The sequence below is a fragment of the Rhinopithecus roxellana genome, chromosome 3 (assembly GCF_007565055.1).
Source record: "Rhinopithecus roxellana isolate Shanxi Qingling chromosome 3, ASM756505v1, whole genome shotgun sequence".
Taxonomy (NCBI): Eukaryota; Metazoa; Chordata; class Mammalia; order Primates; family Cercopithecidae; genus Rhinopithecus; species Rhinopithecus roxellana.
In genome coordinates, this window is record NC_044551.1 from 137,074,716 (window position 1) to 137,090,017 (window position 15,302).

The 15,302-nt window shown below is 34.0% G+C and overlaps 1 protein-coding gene across 25 annotated transcripts in view; it reads left to right on the forward strand.

Annotated features, from left to right (window-relative positions):
* Positions 1 to 15,302, forward strand: part of MEF2C (myocyte enhancer factor 2C) — a 184,057-nt gene that overhangs the window by 70,101 nt on the left and 98,654 nt on the right. For 9 of the 25 annotated variants that reach the window (XM_030926891.1, XM_030926878.1, XM_030926886.1 and 6 more), the window contains one exon: positions 9,274 to 9,469. In XM_030926891.1, the coding sequence (XP_030782751.1) occupies positions 9,416 to 9,469 (54 nt within the window). In that variant the 5' untranslated portion in view covers positions 9,274 to 9,415. Of the gene's footprint in view, positions 1 to 6,024; positions 6,173 to 7,158; positions 7,500 to 8,851; positions 8,905 to 9,273; positions 9,470 to 15,302 lie in introns of those variants that run through there. The other 16 variants (XM_030926879.1, XM_030926877.1, XM_030926897.1 and 13 more) reach the window with 10 other exon arrangements.

A 15,302-nucleotide genomic window follows, 5' to 3' on the forward strand; every position in this document is an offset into this window, starting at 1 on the left:
GAATTTTCCTCTTTTGAGAAGAACACAGTTATTAAGTGAATAGATGATCAGGTGTATATTTAGTTATCATAAAGAAGATGCACATAATAGTTTTCCTGGAGTTACCAAATATATCACTATGTTAAAAATTCCATTGTATTTTCTTTGCAGTTACATCTGTTGGTCGAGTCATAAAAATAATTACATGTCCCATCAAGGCTAATGTCCTATAAGATGCATAGCATGCATTTCAATTCTCTAACATTTTTTAATGTATGATTAGGATGGACAGATATGTTCTAATCCATCTGCTCTGAGAACTATGACAGATATCCTGCATCAAATACCAGCAGATGATCAGTGATAGCCATAATTAGAATAGATATAAAAATACAGTGTGTTTGTTTATATTCAGAAGAAAGTAGGTTAATTGATTAAAGCCTTCAGAACCTGTGTCAGACACCAGTCATAGTGGGATTAATTTAACTGTTTCTGCTTTGACATCTAAAGTATTCTAGGTAAACTGCTGCAGTTGTTCAAAATCTAAATCTATGGATCAAATTTTCATACAGGTATTAGACTTTAGAATCATATGAGCCAGATGTGAATAGGAGCTACTCCTCCTCATGAGGCTGTTTTTAATCAGTCATTTCCCTAGAGTAGCACACAATCAATGAGCTCTAAATCCTGAGGCTACCTGCGCTTGTAGGAAGGCCTGGGAACATCATTACAGAACTTACAATTGAGCACATGTGAAAAAATTAGAGCAGAAATTAAGGGTAAGAAAGGTTAACTTCAGAAGTCTTACTTTGGTACTGCTTTTTTAGAGGGAGGTAAAGAGATTTAAAAAAAAATGGAATATTAACCCCACCTTCTAAATGCAGAGAATTTTCTATTAAAAGATCATTATAAACAAGCCAAATGAGATGTTATTATTGATTTATGTTAGCTAGAACTGTTTAAACACGTGTATTATTTCGAGAATGTACATGTGGGTCAATTTCAGGAGGAGTAAACAAATGTAAAGATTCTTTTTCGCTAGTACCTCTGCAGCTATGTAGAATGGCTTCAGATGTCCTATGTGATACTTCGGTGTGCAGTCACTTGACGCACTGTGTCTTGAGCTAATGTACATAAGGAAATTTAGTTCCACTTGATAAGACACATGCTTAACTGGCTTTAAGAAAATAAACCAAGGTAAAGAACAATGTGTAAATGAAACAGAGAACTTGGCACTTGACTGTATGGAAGCCCATGAGCCATGTGGCTTAATTGGGGCCAGTTGGGATCATTTAATGATTGCTGTCAGAAGATCAGATTTAATTCTCCTTATAAGAAGACCACAGTGGGACAGAGTTAAACAAATTGTCATCAGAGGTTTCAGATGAACAAAGCCTTAATTAGGTTGATTGGGATGCTATAAAAGAGATGAAGAGAAATGGAAAAATTGATGAATCACTGAGTTCTATGTGGAGCTACATATAATAGCAATATCATATATATTTTGAGAGATAGTATTATAGCATTTTGAACATCACATATTTTAGCATGTAAAGATTCTATGTGAACTTTCTAAATGTGTAAGGTTTAGAGATAAAAATAAATGACATTCCACTTAAATAACGATGATTTATCTAGAATTTTCTCTTTAATGTACAACAAAATCATTGGCAGGGGGACAATGGTATTTCTTCCCATTTCAAGGTCATCTTTAGATGTTAAATAAATTGGAAAATAAACAATGAAAGCAGCAAGTTATTTTCAAGGACATAATTTTCAATCATTTAACAATATTTGAATGCAGAGTAAAATAAAGCTTTTACTGAGAACGTCCTTTTAGGCATTCACACCACAGTCTTAATAATATTGTGATTATTTACTGGTGGTAATATTCAAGACAACTCAGGTGTCTTAAAATGTACCCTTATTGTTTCATTTACACATTTTGAAAGACTAAAATGTGTTTTTCCATGTGCTGTGCACACATGTGCACACACACACAAATGTATCAGTAAGACTGAAAAATATGTTCAACACTTATAGGCATATGAGAAAAATATTTTTAGAGTATTTCCATTTTAATCATGAAATATGATATATTAAAGATGCAGAATATAGCAAACACAATTTTTTTCTAACAGGATCATGAGATATCTCAGAATTTATATGTTTTTATTGTAATAACATGAAAATATGTAATAGCAACATCTCCCACTTCTAGCCTAGCTTGCTTTACAGACTATTTTGTTTCACTGATGTTGATGTTGTTTAGTGCTTAACTTGCATTGTTCAATAACAGCAACAAAAATCCAGCTGCATGTGCTTACTGAGAGGTTATAGCTGGGGAACAGAACACTATCTGTGATGCTAAATTGTAGCTCTTGCTTTGTGATATGACAGTGCAGGCTTTACCTTTGTGGTGAGCCCTGCCACATCACTCAGAGGCCTTTGAAAGAAAACATAGTAGCTGCACTGTTGTGAAAAATTAGAAAAGCAAAGACATGATAGAACCCTGAATTAATTATCTAATATAATGTGGAAAAGCTAAAAGGTGTGGTAGGGTTGGGTAGCACAAGGTTCTTCACATATTTAGAACATTTGGAGTTTACTTTGGCATGGGAATAGAGAATGCTGTTTTAGCTGCAGTGTGAAAAAAGTGTTCAAGACAAAATAGACTATGGATAACTATGACAGGGAGACTATGCTTCCCTCACAGTTATTAAATTGTTTATAATGCAATACAATTGTAGAGAGGTATGTGTCTCCTAAATTCTGGAACTGTGTAAATAAAATGATTTATGTCACGGATAATGGCAGGTTAGGCCCACTTATTAAATTAATTGCAGGGGTTTTGAAAACGAGTTCCTTTTTAGCCTTATTATATTTCTGACATACATTTCATCTCTTTTTGTCCTTGGGGAAAGATATTAAAGTAGGACTAGAAGCATTAATGTAGAGTTTTCAGCAGCCGTGGTCATTGGGAAAATTGATATATTTCCCTAGTTATTTCCACTTTTGCTGCCTGAAGCTCTTCCGTAGCTGATATGTAAGAGAAACTTCTTAATTTTTTTAACACTGTAAATTTATTCTTCATTTGGTGATTATTGTTACAGGATAAATGAGGCATTATCTGTTAGAAGTTGCTAATCATTAGTTTTGGAAAGTGAGATCTTCATGGTAAATGTAAGGACTACACTGTTCGCTTGATAGCATTAGTATATGATAGGACTTTCACTTTATGCCTTCAAACAGAAGCAATCATACGAGCAGTAGGCTATGTTCCCAGTACTACTATGTACCCAGGATTCACATATAGTACCACATCTTATGATCATAACCATCCTACAAGTGAAAATTGTTTTCTCAGTTATGGGTAGGGCAAGGAAACAACAGTTCCAAGGGGTTAATCATTCTGGAGTCACACAGCGTCCAAGTACCAAGCTAGAATTCCAACCCTGTTCTTTCTGATCCCCAAATCCATTCAACTTCCAATTCTCAGTATAAATTATTCTAATTCCACATAGGAGATGCTATATAAATATGATGAAGTATTAAGTGAGGTTATCAATCTGCCTTTATATAAGCAAAAATAGTAAAATATTTTTAGTGGTAGTCATTAAAAATAGAAGCTGAAGAAAAGAAAATACATCAGTTGAGAGATACAAATCTTAATTGATTGTCAATCAACTAATAGTCATTGGCTCTTTTTATATGTTTGACACTAAGGGTATATACTGGGGATAAAAAGGTGAAACAAACAAATATAACCGATGCTGAGGAAGATGAACAAACATACAGTTTCAGCTGTTGCAAGTGCTACAAAGGAGAAGGACTTAGTGCTTAGATCTTATGAGAGGGAAATTCGATGTCATCTGGAGGGCGTGGAGTACTTCCTGAGGAGGTGAAACTGAAGCTGAGACAGAAGGGAGGAGAAGTTAAGGACGCACAAAAGGAAAGGAGGAACATCCAGGCAGAAAGAATTGCATAGTACACAAAGGCCTCTTGGCAGGAAGGAGCATGGCAGGTGTGAGGAACTGGAAAAGATGGTCAACATTATTTATTATTTGTATGTGTGGTACTGTGTTACTGAGACTTGAAGATGATTTGAAATTCATCATATTGATACTAAATTGGAATAAGTTGGGAAAATAAATTGGCATATGGCATGATGGTATTTATCTAGTGGAAAAGAATGGCTGTTCTTTTATTACCCTTAGAAGAATGAGTCTTGGGTATGTGATTTGGAAATAAACTCAAATTGCACTAATAACTAAGGTAATGGTACATTTATAAAATACATGGTAAGCTTAGAGAGAAATGGATAACTTTCAAGGCCAAGGAAATACTCCTCAACTCAAGACATCACACAGTCGAGCATCTATAGGAGGAGTAATCTGGTTATACCTTTTGAAGTTCAGAATAGCTCTTATTGGAAAAAAAGTAAAAGTTCTGCCTGTTTCTTTTAACCAAAATATAATTGTATGCTTCATACATTTTTCAAACAAATCACAAAATAGAAAGCTAAATGTAACTAGATGTAACATATTGAGCAAAGTTTTCCACTTAAAAAGATAATGAATCATTTAATTATTTGATTTAGCAATACCAGGCTTGCAGCAACTAGGCTTATGATCATTTTTGCCCCTTACGATGTATCCAGTTTGTATTTATTTAATAGTATTATTTACTGTTGTGAGTGTTGTGTGATAGAGTATGCTCAGTTTGCAGCTTTGAGTTTTTACGAAACATTATTTGAGGATGCTAGCATTAGTGAAAATGTAAGTCAATGAAAAAGATATTTGCTAATACGAATAAAAGAAAAGCAGAATTTTTTTGAAAACTGGCATCACATATTTCAATGTTTTATCATTATTCATAGGCTGTTTTTATTTAAGTGACTGCATTGTACTTATTTTAGCAAAATACATACTTTGCAAAGATAAGTTTAGGAGAAGAGAATTAATTTCTTCCCACATCTTTTAATGTGGCATGGCAGTCTCACTCTAAGATCAAAACACATAACTGAAGGTTATGTTTAACTTCTAAATCAAAGTGTTGTGGGAAGATGATTGAAATCTGATGATGACTCAGATCCACTTGATATGTGGTTTTCTTCCTACAGAAACCTTATGTAGAATGCCATTTCCATGTTAGAAAGAACCTAATAGCGAGGAGATTAAATAGTTTCACTATAGATGCAAAGTTTGTGTTATATACTTTGGTTCCTAGTTTGAATTTTCTTAAAGAACCTCGAGAGCCTCAATAACCATAAGAATCTTTTCCCCCTCAGTATATCTTTTTTTTTTTTTTTAATGTGGGAGCAAACAAATGATTAGCATATTTTACCAGCATGCATTGATTTTTTTTTCCCGCCGGTTTTCATAATTCTTTTTTTAACCAAAAGTTTTAATTTATCTATTTTTATTATTTGCTTGCATAGAATTTTTCATTTGCCTGAAAGGGTAAATTCCAAGTATATGACTGCATTAACTATGTACGATGATTTTTCTAAGGCCTGGTAAACAATAATTGAGATATATCTGCTACTTCAATGAAGTAACTTTTTTGTTTTCTTATTTTCATTTCTTAAAGCAATCATAATAAAACACTAACCTAGAGCTGACATGGATTTTTCTCAGGTGTTTTAAAGATGGAAATTAAAAATCACGCCCCAGGTCTGAATTGTCCTCATTGTCCCTTATCTGAACCTCTCCAAGGCCTCTGTGTGTGGGGTGTGCAGCACAGCGCACTCAGACAGTTCTGCTCAGAGAAGGAAGTGGAGAGTTTTGGTTCCCATTTTACACTTCTGGAACAGTTTAGGGAAGGAAGCACCTTTACACCTTTTATTGTTCGTGGTTGCTGACATCATATCCTTCCCTGACCAGTCTGTGTGCGTGTTTCCTGCCATTCTGTCAAAATTCTTCTGTGCTACTGGGAGAGATTTGTAGGAGGGAAGGAGGGAGGAAGAGGACAAGAAAGAGGGAGGGAGGGAGGAGGGAAATGGAAGGGGGAGGTATGTGTCACTCAAGGGAACTTGTTTGTAAATGAGATAGCCCAGTGGGAGAATGATCTTTAGCATCTGTCCAGAAGAAATTCTTCTCGACTTGGGTCTCAAACCACTTTGCCTTCTTCTGCCTGCTTATGCCAAACTCAAAATGAACAGAAGCCTGCCGTAATGAAGTTCCCCTTTTTAGTAAGCAGCCTCATTTTAGTTTTCTTTTATCTGGGTTGGCATTTTTTTTTTTTTTTTTTTTTTTTTTAGAAAAAAATGCAGAAGACTGTAACTCTGTAGAGTGTAGCTATAGTAGAACATTTCTTCTTTTTTTTTTCAATTACTGATTATTTATATGTAGCTCTGTCATTTTCTAAGAATGTTTCTTTCCTGTGGAAAAAGTAGCGGCAAGGCTGTTGGAATTATGTTAAGCTTATGATTGATTGTACATAATGAAAGCTCTCTGCATAACTTGAAATTTTACTACATGTAGGCAAGCTATTATAATCCTTTTTCATAAACACACAAAACAGTTTTACAGATTACTAAAGTTAAATAATCTCTTTCTTTACCTCTCTAGGCCTCCTACAAATTAATACTTGAAACTGACCTTAAAATATAGGTTTTGCATAAAAATTAGGTTAGAGAAAATGTGCTAAGAAAACAATGCGTGAGCTATTGTTGACCTTCCTAATTCTTTAAATTTTTACTGACAGCCTTGAAATGTGGTGACCGATAATCAAATGTTCTAAACCACGTTTCATGATAGACTTTACTTCATAACCAGTTACTTAGTGTCATCATCACCACATATTACTCTGCATGTGTACTTCATACCAAATTTTGCATTTTAGAAATGTTCTGAAGACAATATCTCAAGAAATACTTATTTATACAGAAAACAAAACTTTAGTTCTATTGAAATTTAAACTTGCTTCTCTCTATATTGCTTTGCATATTTCAAAAAAGAAAATATATTCAACGGCATTTTTATCAAGCACTTATATATACATAGATACATACACACATTCTCTCTGGCAAAATTTTTTTCCAGCATGTTTTAAGAATTTTGTTTTTTTAAGTCTTTGCTCTGCTCTTTTTAAAAATGGTCTCACTCGAAGTTGTGAAATATGGGGTGGTGATAGGGAGGAACTCTCCTCAGTTTGGTTCGTCAGGAACTCTCTCTGCCTTTCTGAGACTTTTCTCCAAGGTTGTTTCGCTGCTTGTTTGGTTATTTGTATTTTGAAATCAGGATCTGTAGACATTCTTGTCTCTTCTGCCTTATCACCACACTCTAGTCTGCTCACCCTGACCCTCCACCTTGAAGTGAATAAGCGCTTAGGCAGCCATAGTCCTGTAAGCCGATAGTGCCACTGGCCTCAGCTCAATGAAAGGAAAGGAAATTGTCCTATATACATTTGCTGTGGATTCATGCATTGGCTTTCTGTGATAGAGAAAGCTTGTTTGTATCTTTGGGGTCTTAAACATGCATGGGAAATACCATTCTAACATGCTGCTTGCTTCTAAGGTAAGACTATAGGAAACACAGGAAAGTTGCCCCATTGAGTGACATTTAAGACTTTTTCTAAAAATAGATGGACAGCGTCTAGCAACATCAAATATATGATGCAATTATGCTTTGTGGGTTTTTCATATTTTAATGTGATTTCAATATGTTATAACCATTTTTATGTGTATTTGTCAAATGTATGTTATTTCTGCAACTCTTTAAAATTTTGAACCACCTCCAACATTTAAAATTACAGCTGGAGCAATAGTTTTTGATGAGCACTGTGTGGTCATAATGTTACTCAACATACATATTCTGAGAGGCAGAACCGAACTGCAGTTTAGCAGAGAGGCATGGGGCAAAGAGAAGGGATAGTCTTAGTATTTAAGCAGCACTTAATCCACCAGAACTAATTATGTCATAATAGCTTCTCCAATTAAATAATCACCAAAAACTTAAAAAAAAAAAAAAAACCCAAGGTGATAAAGAGTTTAGAAATTAAATTACAGAAATCAAAAGACAGCTAATGGTCAAATTGAATGTGTAACAGCCTTCCTGTTCCAAGAACTTTGAATTGGAGCCAAATAATCTATTAAATAGCCAGGACATTGGCTTAGCATTACATAATGCATGTGGGAATTTATCAGGTCCGTTGTCAGACACCAGCTAAAATAAACAGGGAAATTCTGAGCAGTGTGTAAAGTTGTTGCATTCATTGACCTAAGACGAAATAGAATAATTGGAGCTGTTGCTTGAAGAAACCTTTGTGGAATGCTTTCTTGTTAACTTTCACATTTCAGAGCAATTAACTTCCGTTGTGTTCAAGTATTTTCAGATATAATTTAAAACCAAGTAAAGTACGTACTTTTAATATTCTGGGTTTCTTGGACTTACCTCATGTTATTGATGATCATTTCTCTAATTTTAATTCATGACCCAGAGATCGCCAGTATGGAATATGAAGCTTCTGCAGTTTTGTATCTTACTCCACAAAGACGTGATGTCTGTTTGTAAATATTTAAATTTAGAGGATGGATGGTCTGTTATAAAAATATGGTATAAATTGAAGAATAATCTTAATTTTGCACCATTTATTTTCTATCAATGCTTATCTTTTTTGATGCTTGTTATCTAAGATGTAGTTTAAGGGCTTTCAAAAAGAAAAGATCTCACTGCTGATAGATGCTTGCAATCTAAGATTAAATATTCCATATTATTTTTACGGTGTTCTCACAGCAATAATTTTTTTAAAGTAAGAGTAAAGGATTTAGATTTAAATTAGTTGACATTTACATATATCAAACAGCACTTTCATAATCGTCCATCCTATTTGCATAACGAGGGACGTTATCACCTCTGCTGTCAAAACAGGAGATTGTTTTCCCTTCAGAAATGAATTAGCTGCCCTACTTAGCATACACAGGTACATAAAGGTTCATTAACTCTCTGATTTAGGTAATTTTTCATAACAGAAGGGTGAAATTGTCACCTAATTTCATTAAAAAGATTAGGAAACTTTTTACAAAAAAAAATACATTTCAAGTGTTAGTCTTTAAAAAAGCATCACTTAAATGACTTGTTAAATTACTTACGACATTATTAAAAAATAAAACATTCCTACCTGATATGCTCCTGTCTGTGATATACCATATACTTTTAACAAAAAGTTGTTTTTATTCATTTTATTGCTTTAGCTCCGTATAGCCTATTTCCTTGATAAAATTAGAATATGATAGTTCTTATGAAACTGACTTGCTGTTAGAGTGGTATTTAATTTTTCTTTTTTGTTCAGCAGGAACGAATGCAGGAATTTGGGAACTGAGCTGTGCAAGTGCTGAAGAAGGAGATTTGTTTGGAGGAAACAGGAAAGAGAAAGAAAAGGAAGGAAAAAATACATAATTTCAGGGACGAGAGAGAGAAGAAAAACGGGGACTATGGGGAGAAAAAAGATTCAGATTACGAGGATTATGGATGAACGTAACAGACAGGTGAGTGGAGTAAACTTTCTTTGTATCATTATTTATTAATTATATTTTCTCCACATATGTTAAGGGTACAGAAAATATTTTGAATCTGTAAACATCTATTAAGAGAAGTTTGGGTTAATTAAATGTGGCCAGTTAAAGTGCTGATAGTCTCTTATATATAAAGGAGAAAAAATCACTTTATTTGTCAGAAATATAGTTTACACATTTGTGATCATTCACTTTTTAGTTCAATACAAATTTTAAATGGAAAGTGTGCTTGTGTGACATGAATAGCTTGATAATTAAGAGTTAATCAGCACAACATTGCTACATTGCACACATCATCAAACAAAGATATCCTTATATTCATGGGAACTAGACCTTTTGTGGTCATTCACTTAAAGGTTTATAATATGGGATAAATATCCTGTATAAAAATGGCTTTCATTTTATTCATAGTAAATGAGATTTTGAAATACATCCAAACATTTTAACATTGTGCTGACAACAACAAAGAAAACACCCACACAAGATATTAATAACTTAAAACATATAGGCAAGAACTATCAGTTAACTCATACCATTTTAAATCTGAATTTGATAAACATAGAGGCAGATGGTGTTATAATTTTTTTCTAGAATGCCAGTGATAATGTCTGTGTGATACAATTAATCTGTTGTGAAGACTTTACACATTCAAATGCTCAGTTCAGCATTAAAGACTTGTATATCATGAATGCCTGCAATTTGATTCTATTTTTCTTCACACTTGGGGAGAGTGGATTTAGTTAGGCTATATAAGGACAGCTGGGTAGCTTGTCTAACATTAAATATTAAATAATGGTCCTGGGAGAAATTATAGTAATGCAGGGTCCCAACCATCTCATATGGATCATGGAACCTGCAGAGAAGACGTTTCTGAACTGTGGAAGAGAAGAGTGTTTTGCCTATTGCTCAGTTACACTGAAGAAAGGCTACACAGTAGCCCTGGGGACAACCACTAGACTGTAATTTCCCCACAACTACAGACGCCCATGTCCTCTATTGTCCCTTTTTGTCTTCTTGGACATACAAATGGGACTAGAACTGATTGATTCATTTTTTTAAATATAATGTTGTTTCATGTGTAAATTATAATGAATAGGAATTATTTATTGCATCACAGTCAGTATACCATTAAAAAGTAGAGAAACTTTTAGGTTTTCAAGTTTATACTCCTCTAAATTATTGTATATTTTCAGGTACACATGACTTGAACTAGTTTTGGCTGCATGTTTAGCTAAAGGGTGAATAATATTAAGATTTATGGTGGATTCCTTTAGTGTTTTCATGCACATCGTTTCTTGCTGTGGATCAAGCCAAAAAGCAATAATTGTGTCAATAGAAAACCACTATTTTTTAATTGGCCTATAGCTTGAAATTGAGATTAACACTGAAATATTGAACATCATGTAACACTGTTTGGACTTTGTTATTTGGACCAGAACCTATTTTGAGTACAGTCAAAAACATGTGAATGAGCATTTACACTTTATTACCAACATCAGATAATTTTTAGGTTTATGATATTCATTGTATCTTGTTTTGCTTGCAAAGTTAGAAGAGAGTTTTTGCAGGTTGAATTCATGAGCTTTTATTATGCTTTATTTTAAAAAAACAGGGATCCAAGATTTTTTAATTTCTATTTTTAATTATTATGGGTAGATAATAGTTGTATTTAATATGGGATACATGTGATGTTTTGATACATGTATACAATGTGTAGTCATCAAAATCAGGATAACTGAGGTGTGCCTACCTCAAGCATTTATCATTTCTTTGTATTAAGAACATTCCAATTCTATTTTTTTAATTACTTTTAAATATACGATAAATTCTTATTAACTGTAGTCACCCTATGTACTACCAAATTCTAGATCTTATTCATCTTACCTATTTTTATACCCATTAAACATCTCCACTTTATCCCCTCCCCGCGCCATGCCCAGCTACCGTTCCAAGCCTATGGTAACCGTCAGTCTACTCTCTATCTCAGGGGGTTCAATTAAAAAAAAAAAAAATTTAGCTCCCGCACAAGTGAGAACATGCAAAATGTGTCCTTCTGTGCCTGACTTATTTCACTTAACATAATGTCCTCCGATTGGTTTCACCCATGTTGTAACAAATGACAGGAATTCTAGGGATAGAAGAATTTTAAAGCCAGGAGTGGTAGTTCATGCTTGTAATCCCAGCACTTTTGACAGGCAGATCACTTGAGCCCAGGAGTTCAAGACCAGCCTGGGAAACATAGGGAAATGCAATCTCTTATTTAAAAAAGCAAAAAAAAAAAAAAAAAAAAAAAAATTGGTGTGGTAGTGGCACGCACCTGTGTTTCCAACTACTTGGGGATCACTAGGGCCCGAGATGTCAAAACTGCAGTGAGCCGTGATCATGTTACTCCACTTCAACCTGGGCAACAGAGTGAGACCCTGTCTCAAATAAACAAAAAGAAAAAAAAGATTTTTAATATCGTACTTTTGAGCTAACAATTGAATATTTTTTCTTTATTTATATACAGTTGCAGGTACAGTGGCTGTTACTCTCATCCAGGTTAGAAGTCATAATAACTTTAGAAGAAGAAAACTTACTCAAATTCAGCTTAGTTTGACTCACCATTTTTTTAAATTCTGAAGACAGATTTCTTGATTTTATTCTTTAGAATTTAGGATATATTTATTCTTTTCTCCAGTCTTTAGATACAGTAGGCCTGTAAGTTCAATGCTTTTAAACAGAATTAGTAAAATTGAAATCCACCATGTTTTAATATATATTTCAGTGATTATTTTAGAGGCTATTGACAATTTCAAACATCTTACATATAAATGTTTGTCTTGTGCACCTCTCACCCACTATGAGAGCGGTTTTAAGAGTCGTTTGGGAAAGAGCCTAAAATATGTAGGGCACTTCTAATAAACAAAACTAGCAAATCCAAAACAGCATATCATACTGTGTAGCGGCATCCCTAACCTGGGCTTGCTTTCAACTGTGTATTCACATGTTGCAAAGAAAAATATTAGCTGCTTTGCCCTCTTTGAAGCTGCCCCACTGTAGACTGTCCAGTAGAACCTCACGCAATGGCTCACTGTCATCTTTTCTTAAAAGCTGTCAAAGACTGCTCTGCCATTGCACTTGTTTATTTAGCTATACACAGAACAAGGTATGTTTTTTCCAGAAAAAGAAATACTGACTTCAAGTGTGAAATGAAATATTACAGCACTGATGTGATAAGTTGTATATCATTAAGAAATAAAACTGTTGTAAAATAGAATGGCTGTTTAAATTGAATCTTACCTTTACTTTAGCCGTCTTAGTGGAAGTAGAGAATAGCTCAAATTCAGAAACATCAATACATAAAATAGTTTAGGTGAGAATAAAAGTTGGCAGCCTTTTTTTATTTAAAAAATTTTCGGCATTTCCAAGTTTACAAAAACTATTTATTTTTAGTTTCAAGCTTAAACATCATGGATTCCTTAAGCAAGTATGTAAAAATAACTATCAATTGTTAATTTATCTTACAGAAATTTCACACAACCTAATAAAAGTAATTACCAATTTTGTGCTAAGAACTATATATATATATAATTCCAATTAATTTTTATTAATAAGTCCCATTTTATGGCTGAATAGTTCATTTATTTGTGAAATCAACAAATGTTACTAGACTGCAGTGTACCTATCGCTAAGTATTCAGTGGTGAACAAGAATCTTGTCCAGTTTATCCTCTGCTTTAGGGGGTCAGCGAGCTTTTCTGTAAAGGACCACATAGTAAATATTTTTAGCCTTGTGAGCCATATAGTCTTTGTCTCAACTACTCAACTCTGCCCTAGTAGTCTGAAAGCCATATGCAATATGTAAATGAACCTGTGTGGCTGTGCTCCAATAAAGCTTTACAGACAAAAACAGGACATTTGGATTTCACTTGTAGGCTACAGTTTATGGACCCCTGATTGAATTAAACAGACATGAAATATGAAAATATATAACAAAAATTTCACTTATATGTGCTATGAAAGAATAATAGAAGGTATTTACATCAGGGTTGGAGAAAGGCCTGAGGAAGTGCTAAAAGATGAGCTAAAAGATGAGTCAGAGTTAGGCAGGTGACAGCATTCCAGAAGCAGTATTTGCAAAGCTCCTTAAGAGAGGAAAGAGCTTGACTGAGGAGCTGAAGGAAGACCAGTGGGACTTGAGCCTGGTGTATGACTGTAGAGAAATGAGAGAAAAGATTGGATGTTAGACAGGACCCAGATCTTGCAAAGTTTTGAAGGTCCTATTAAGTTCTAAATAACTGGCTCAAGATTGAACAGTTAAAACTGGGAAGTGACCAAGATCTGAGCCCAGATCTCTCATATTCAACACAAAACAAATCATGCTCTTTAAAATTATGTCATGATGCATCTAGTGTAATATAATAACTAAGAGGATGGTTTTGTGTCATTGCTTTTCCCAAATACATTATGTCGCATCCAGCATAATCAAATGGCTAAGAGGCATGGTTTTTAGAGACATACAAACTTGGTTCTTATCCCAGTTCTGCCACTTACTATCTATATGACTCTCTAGCAAGTTACTCAGCCCCTCTGAGCTTCAGCAGTACCTTCGTCACTAGAGTGAGGATTAAACAAAAATAGTACCTTTCTCATTAGGTCCTTAAGATAATTAAATGAAGCAGTAAATGTAAAGTTCCCACCACATAATAAGTGCTCAATAAATTTACCTATTAACTATTCCTATTAAGACTCAGGTTCTTTGAACCATTCGCTATTGTAGTTAATGTGATTTCTGTCAAAACAACTCTTGTGCTGTGTAGCACAATAAAGAATGTTACCTAAATCTTCATTTCATGAGGGTTTTATCTTAAAAGGGTATTGAGGAGATGGATGGAAAAGTGGAACAGGTAGAGCAGAAACACAAAGGAGCCTTCAGAAGCTAACAAGGGGCTAGAGAATGATACTAGAGCAGGAGCGAGCTGATGCAAAGAGGATAGTTTGTGGACAGGAAGGAAAGATCACACAGGACATTTGCAGAGAAGGATTTATGACAAAGGATGGGGAGAAGTCGTTTCCTAAATTTTATGCTTGTGGGAACTATTTTCGAATATATGTTACTGACCAAATTATTTTTAACTACTCCTCACCATTTTTATCACTACCAGCTTCCAGCTTATGCTAACACTACAGTTTCAGTCTCTCAATCGGCATTTTGTTTTACCCTTGAAATACCCCCATCAGTTAGGCAATCATAATCTTACCCTCTTTCACATGGTACCAATTTTTAATCATGCTCCTGAAACTGTTAGATTTTTTTTTCTGTGACACTTTTATTGTAGTTTACAATAGCATATATATACAGGCTTAAAACACTCAACAGCAAACTTGTTTTTATGCACAGATGGTTTGGGGAGGGGTTTGTTTCATTTCTTTTGTCTTTACATTTTTTTAAATTAACAAATAATTGTACATATTCATAGGGTACACAGTGATGTTTTAATACATATAATGTATAGTGATCAAATCAGGGTAGTTAGCATATCCATTATCTCAAACATTTATCATTTCTTTGTCTTGGAAACGTCCAATATCCTCCTTCTAGCTATTTCAAACTGTAAGATACATTAACTGTAGTCATCCTTTGGTGGTATAGAACACTTGAATGCATTTGTCTTATCTAGCTGTAATTTTGGATGCTTTAACAGTTTTTAAATGAGTCTTGTCCTTATATGACTCTTTCTACAAACAATATATTTAGAAATCTGTTATATTAGGAAGAAAGACATATAAAAATCAGGCATGCTTAACCTAAACCTATTTACTTG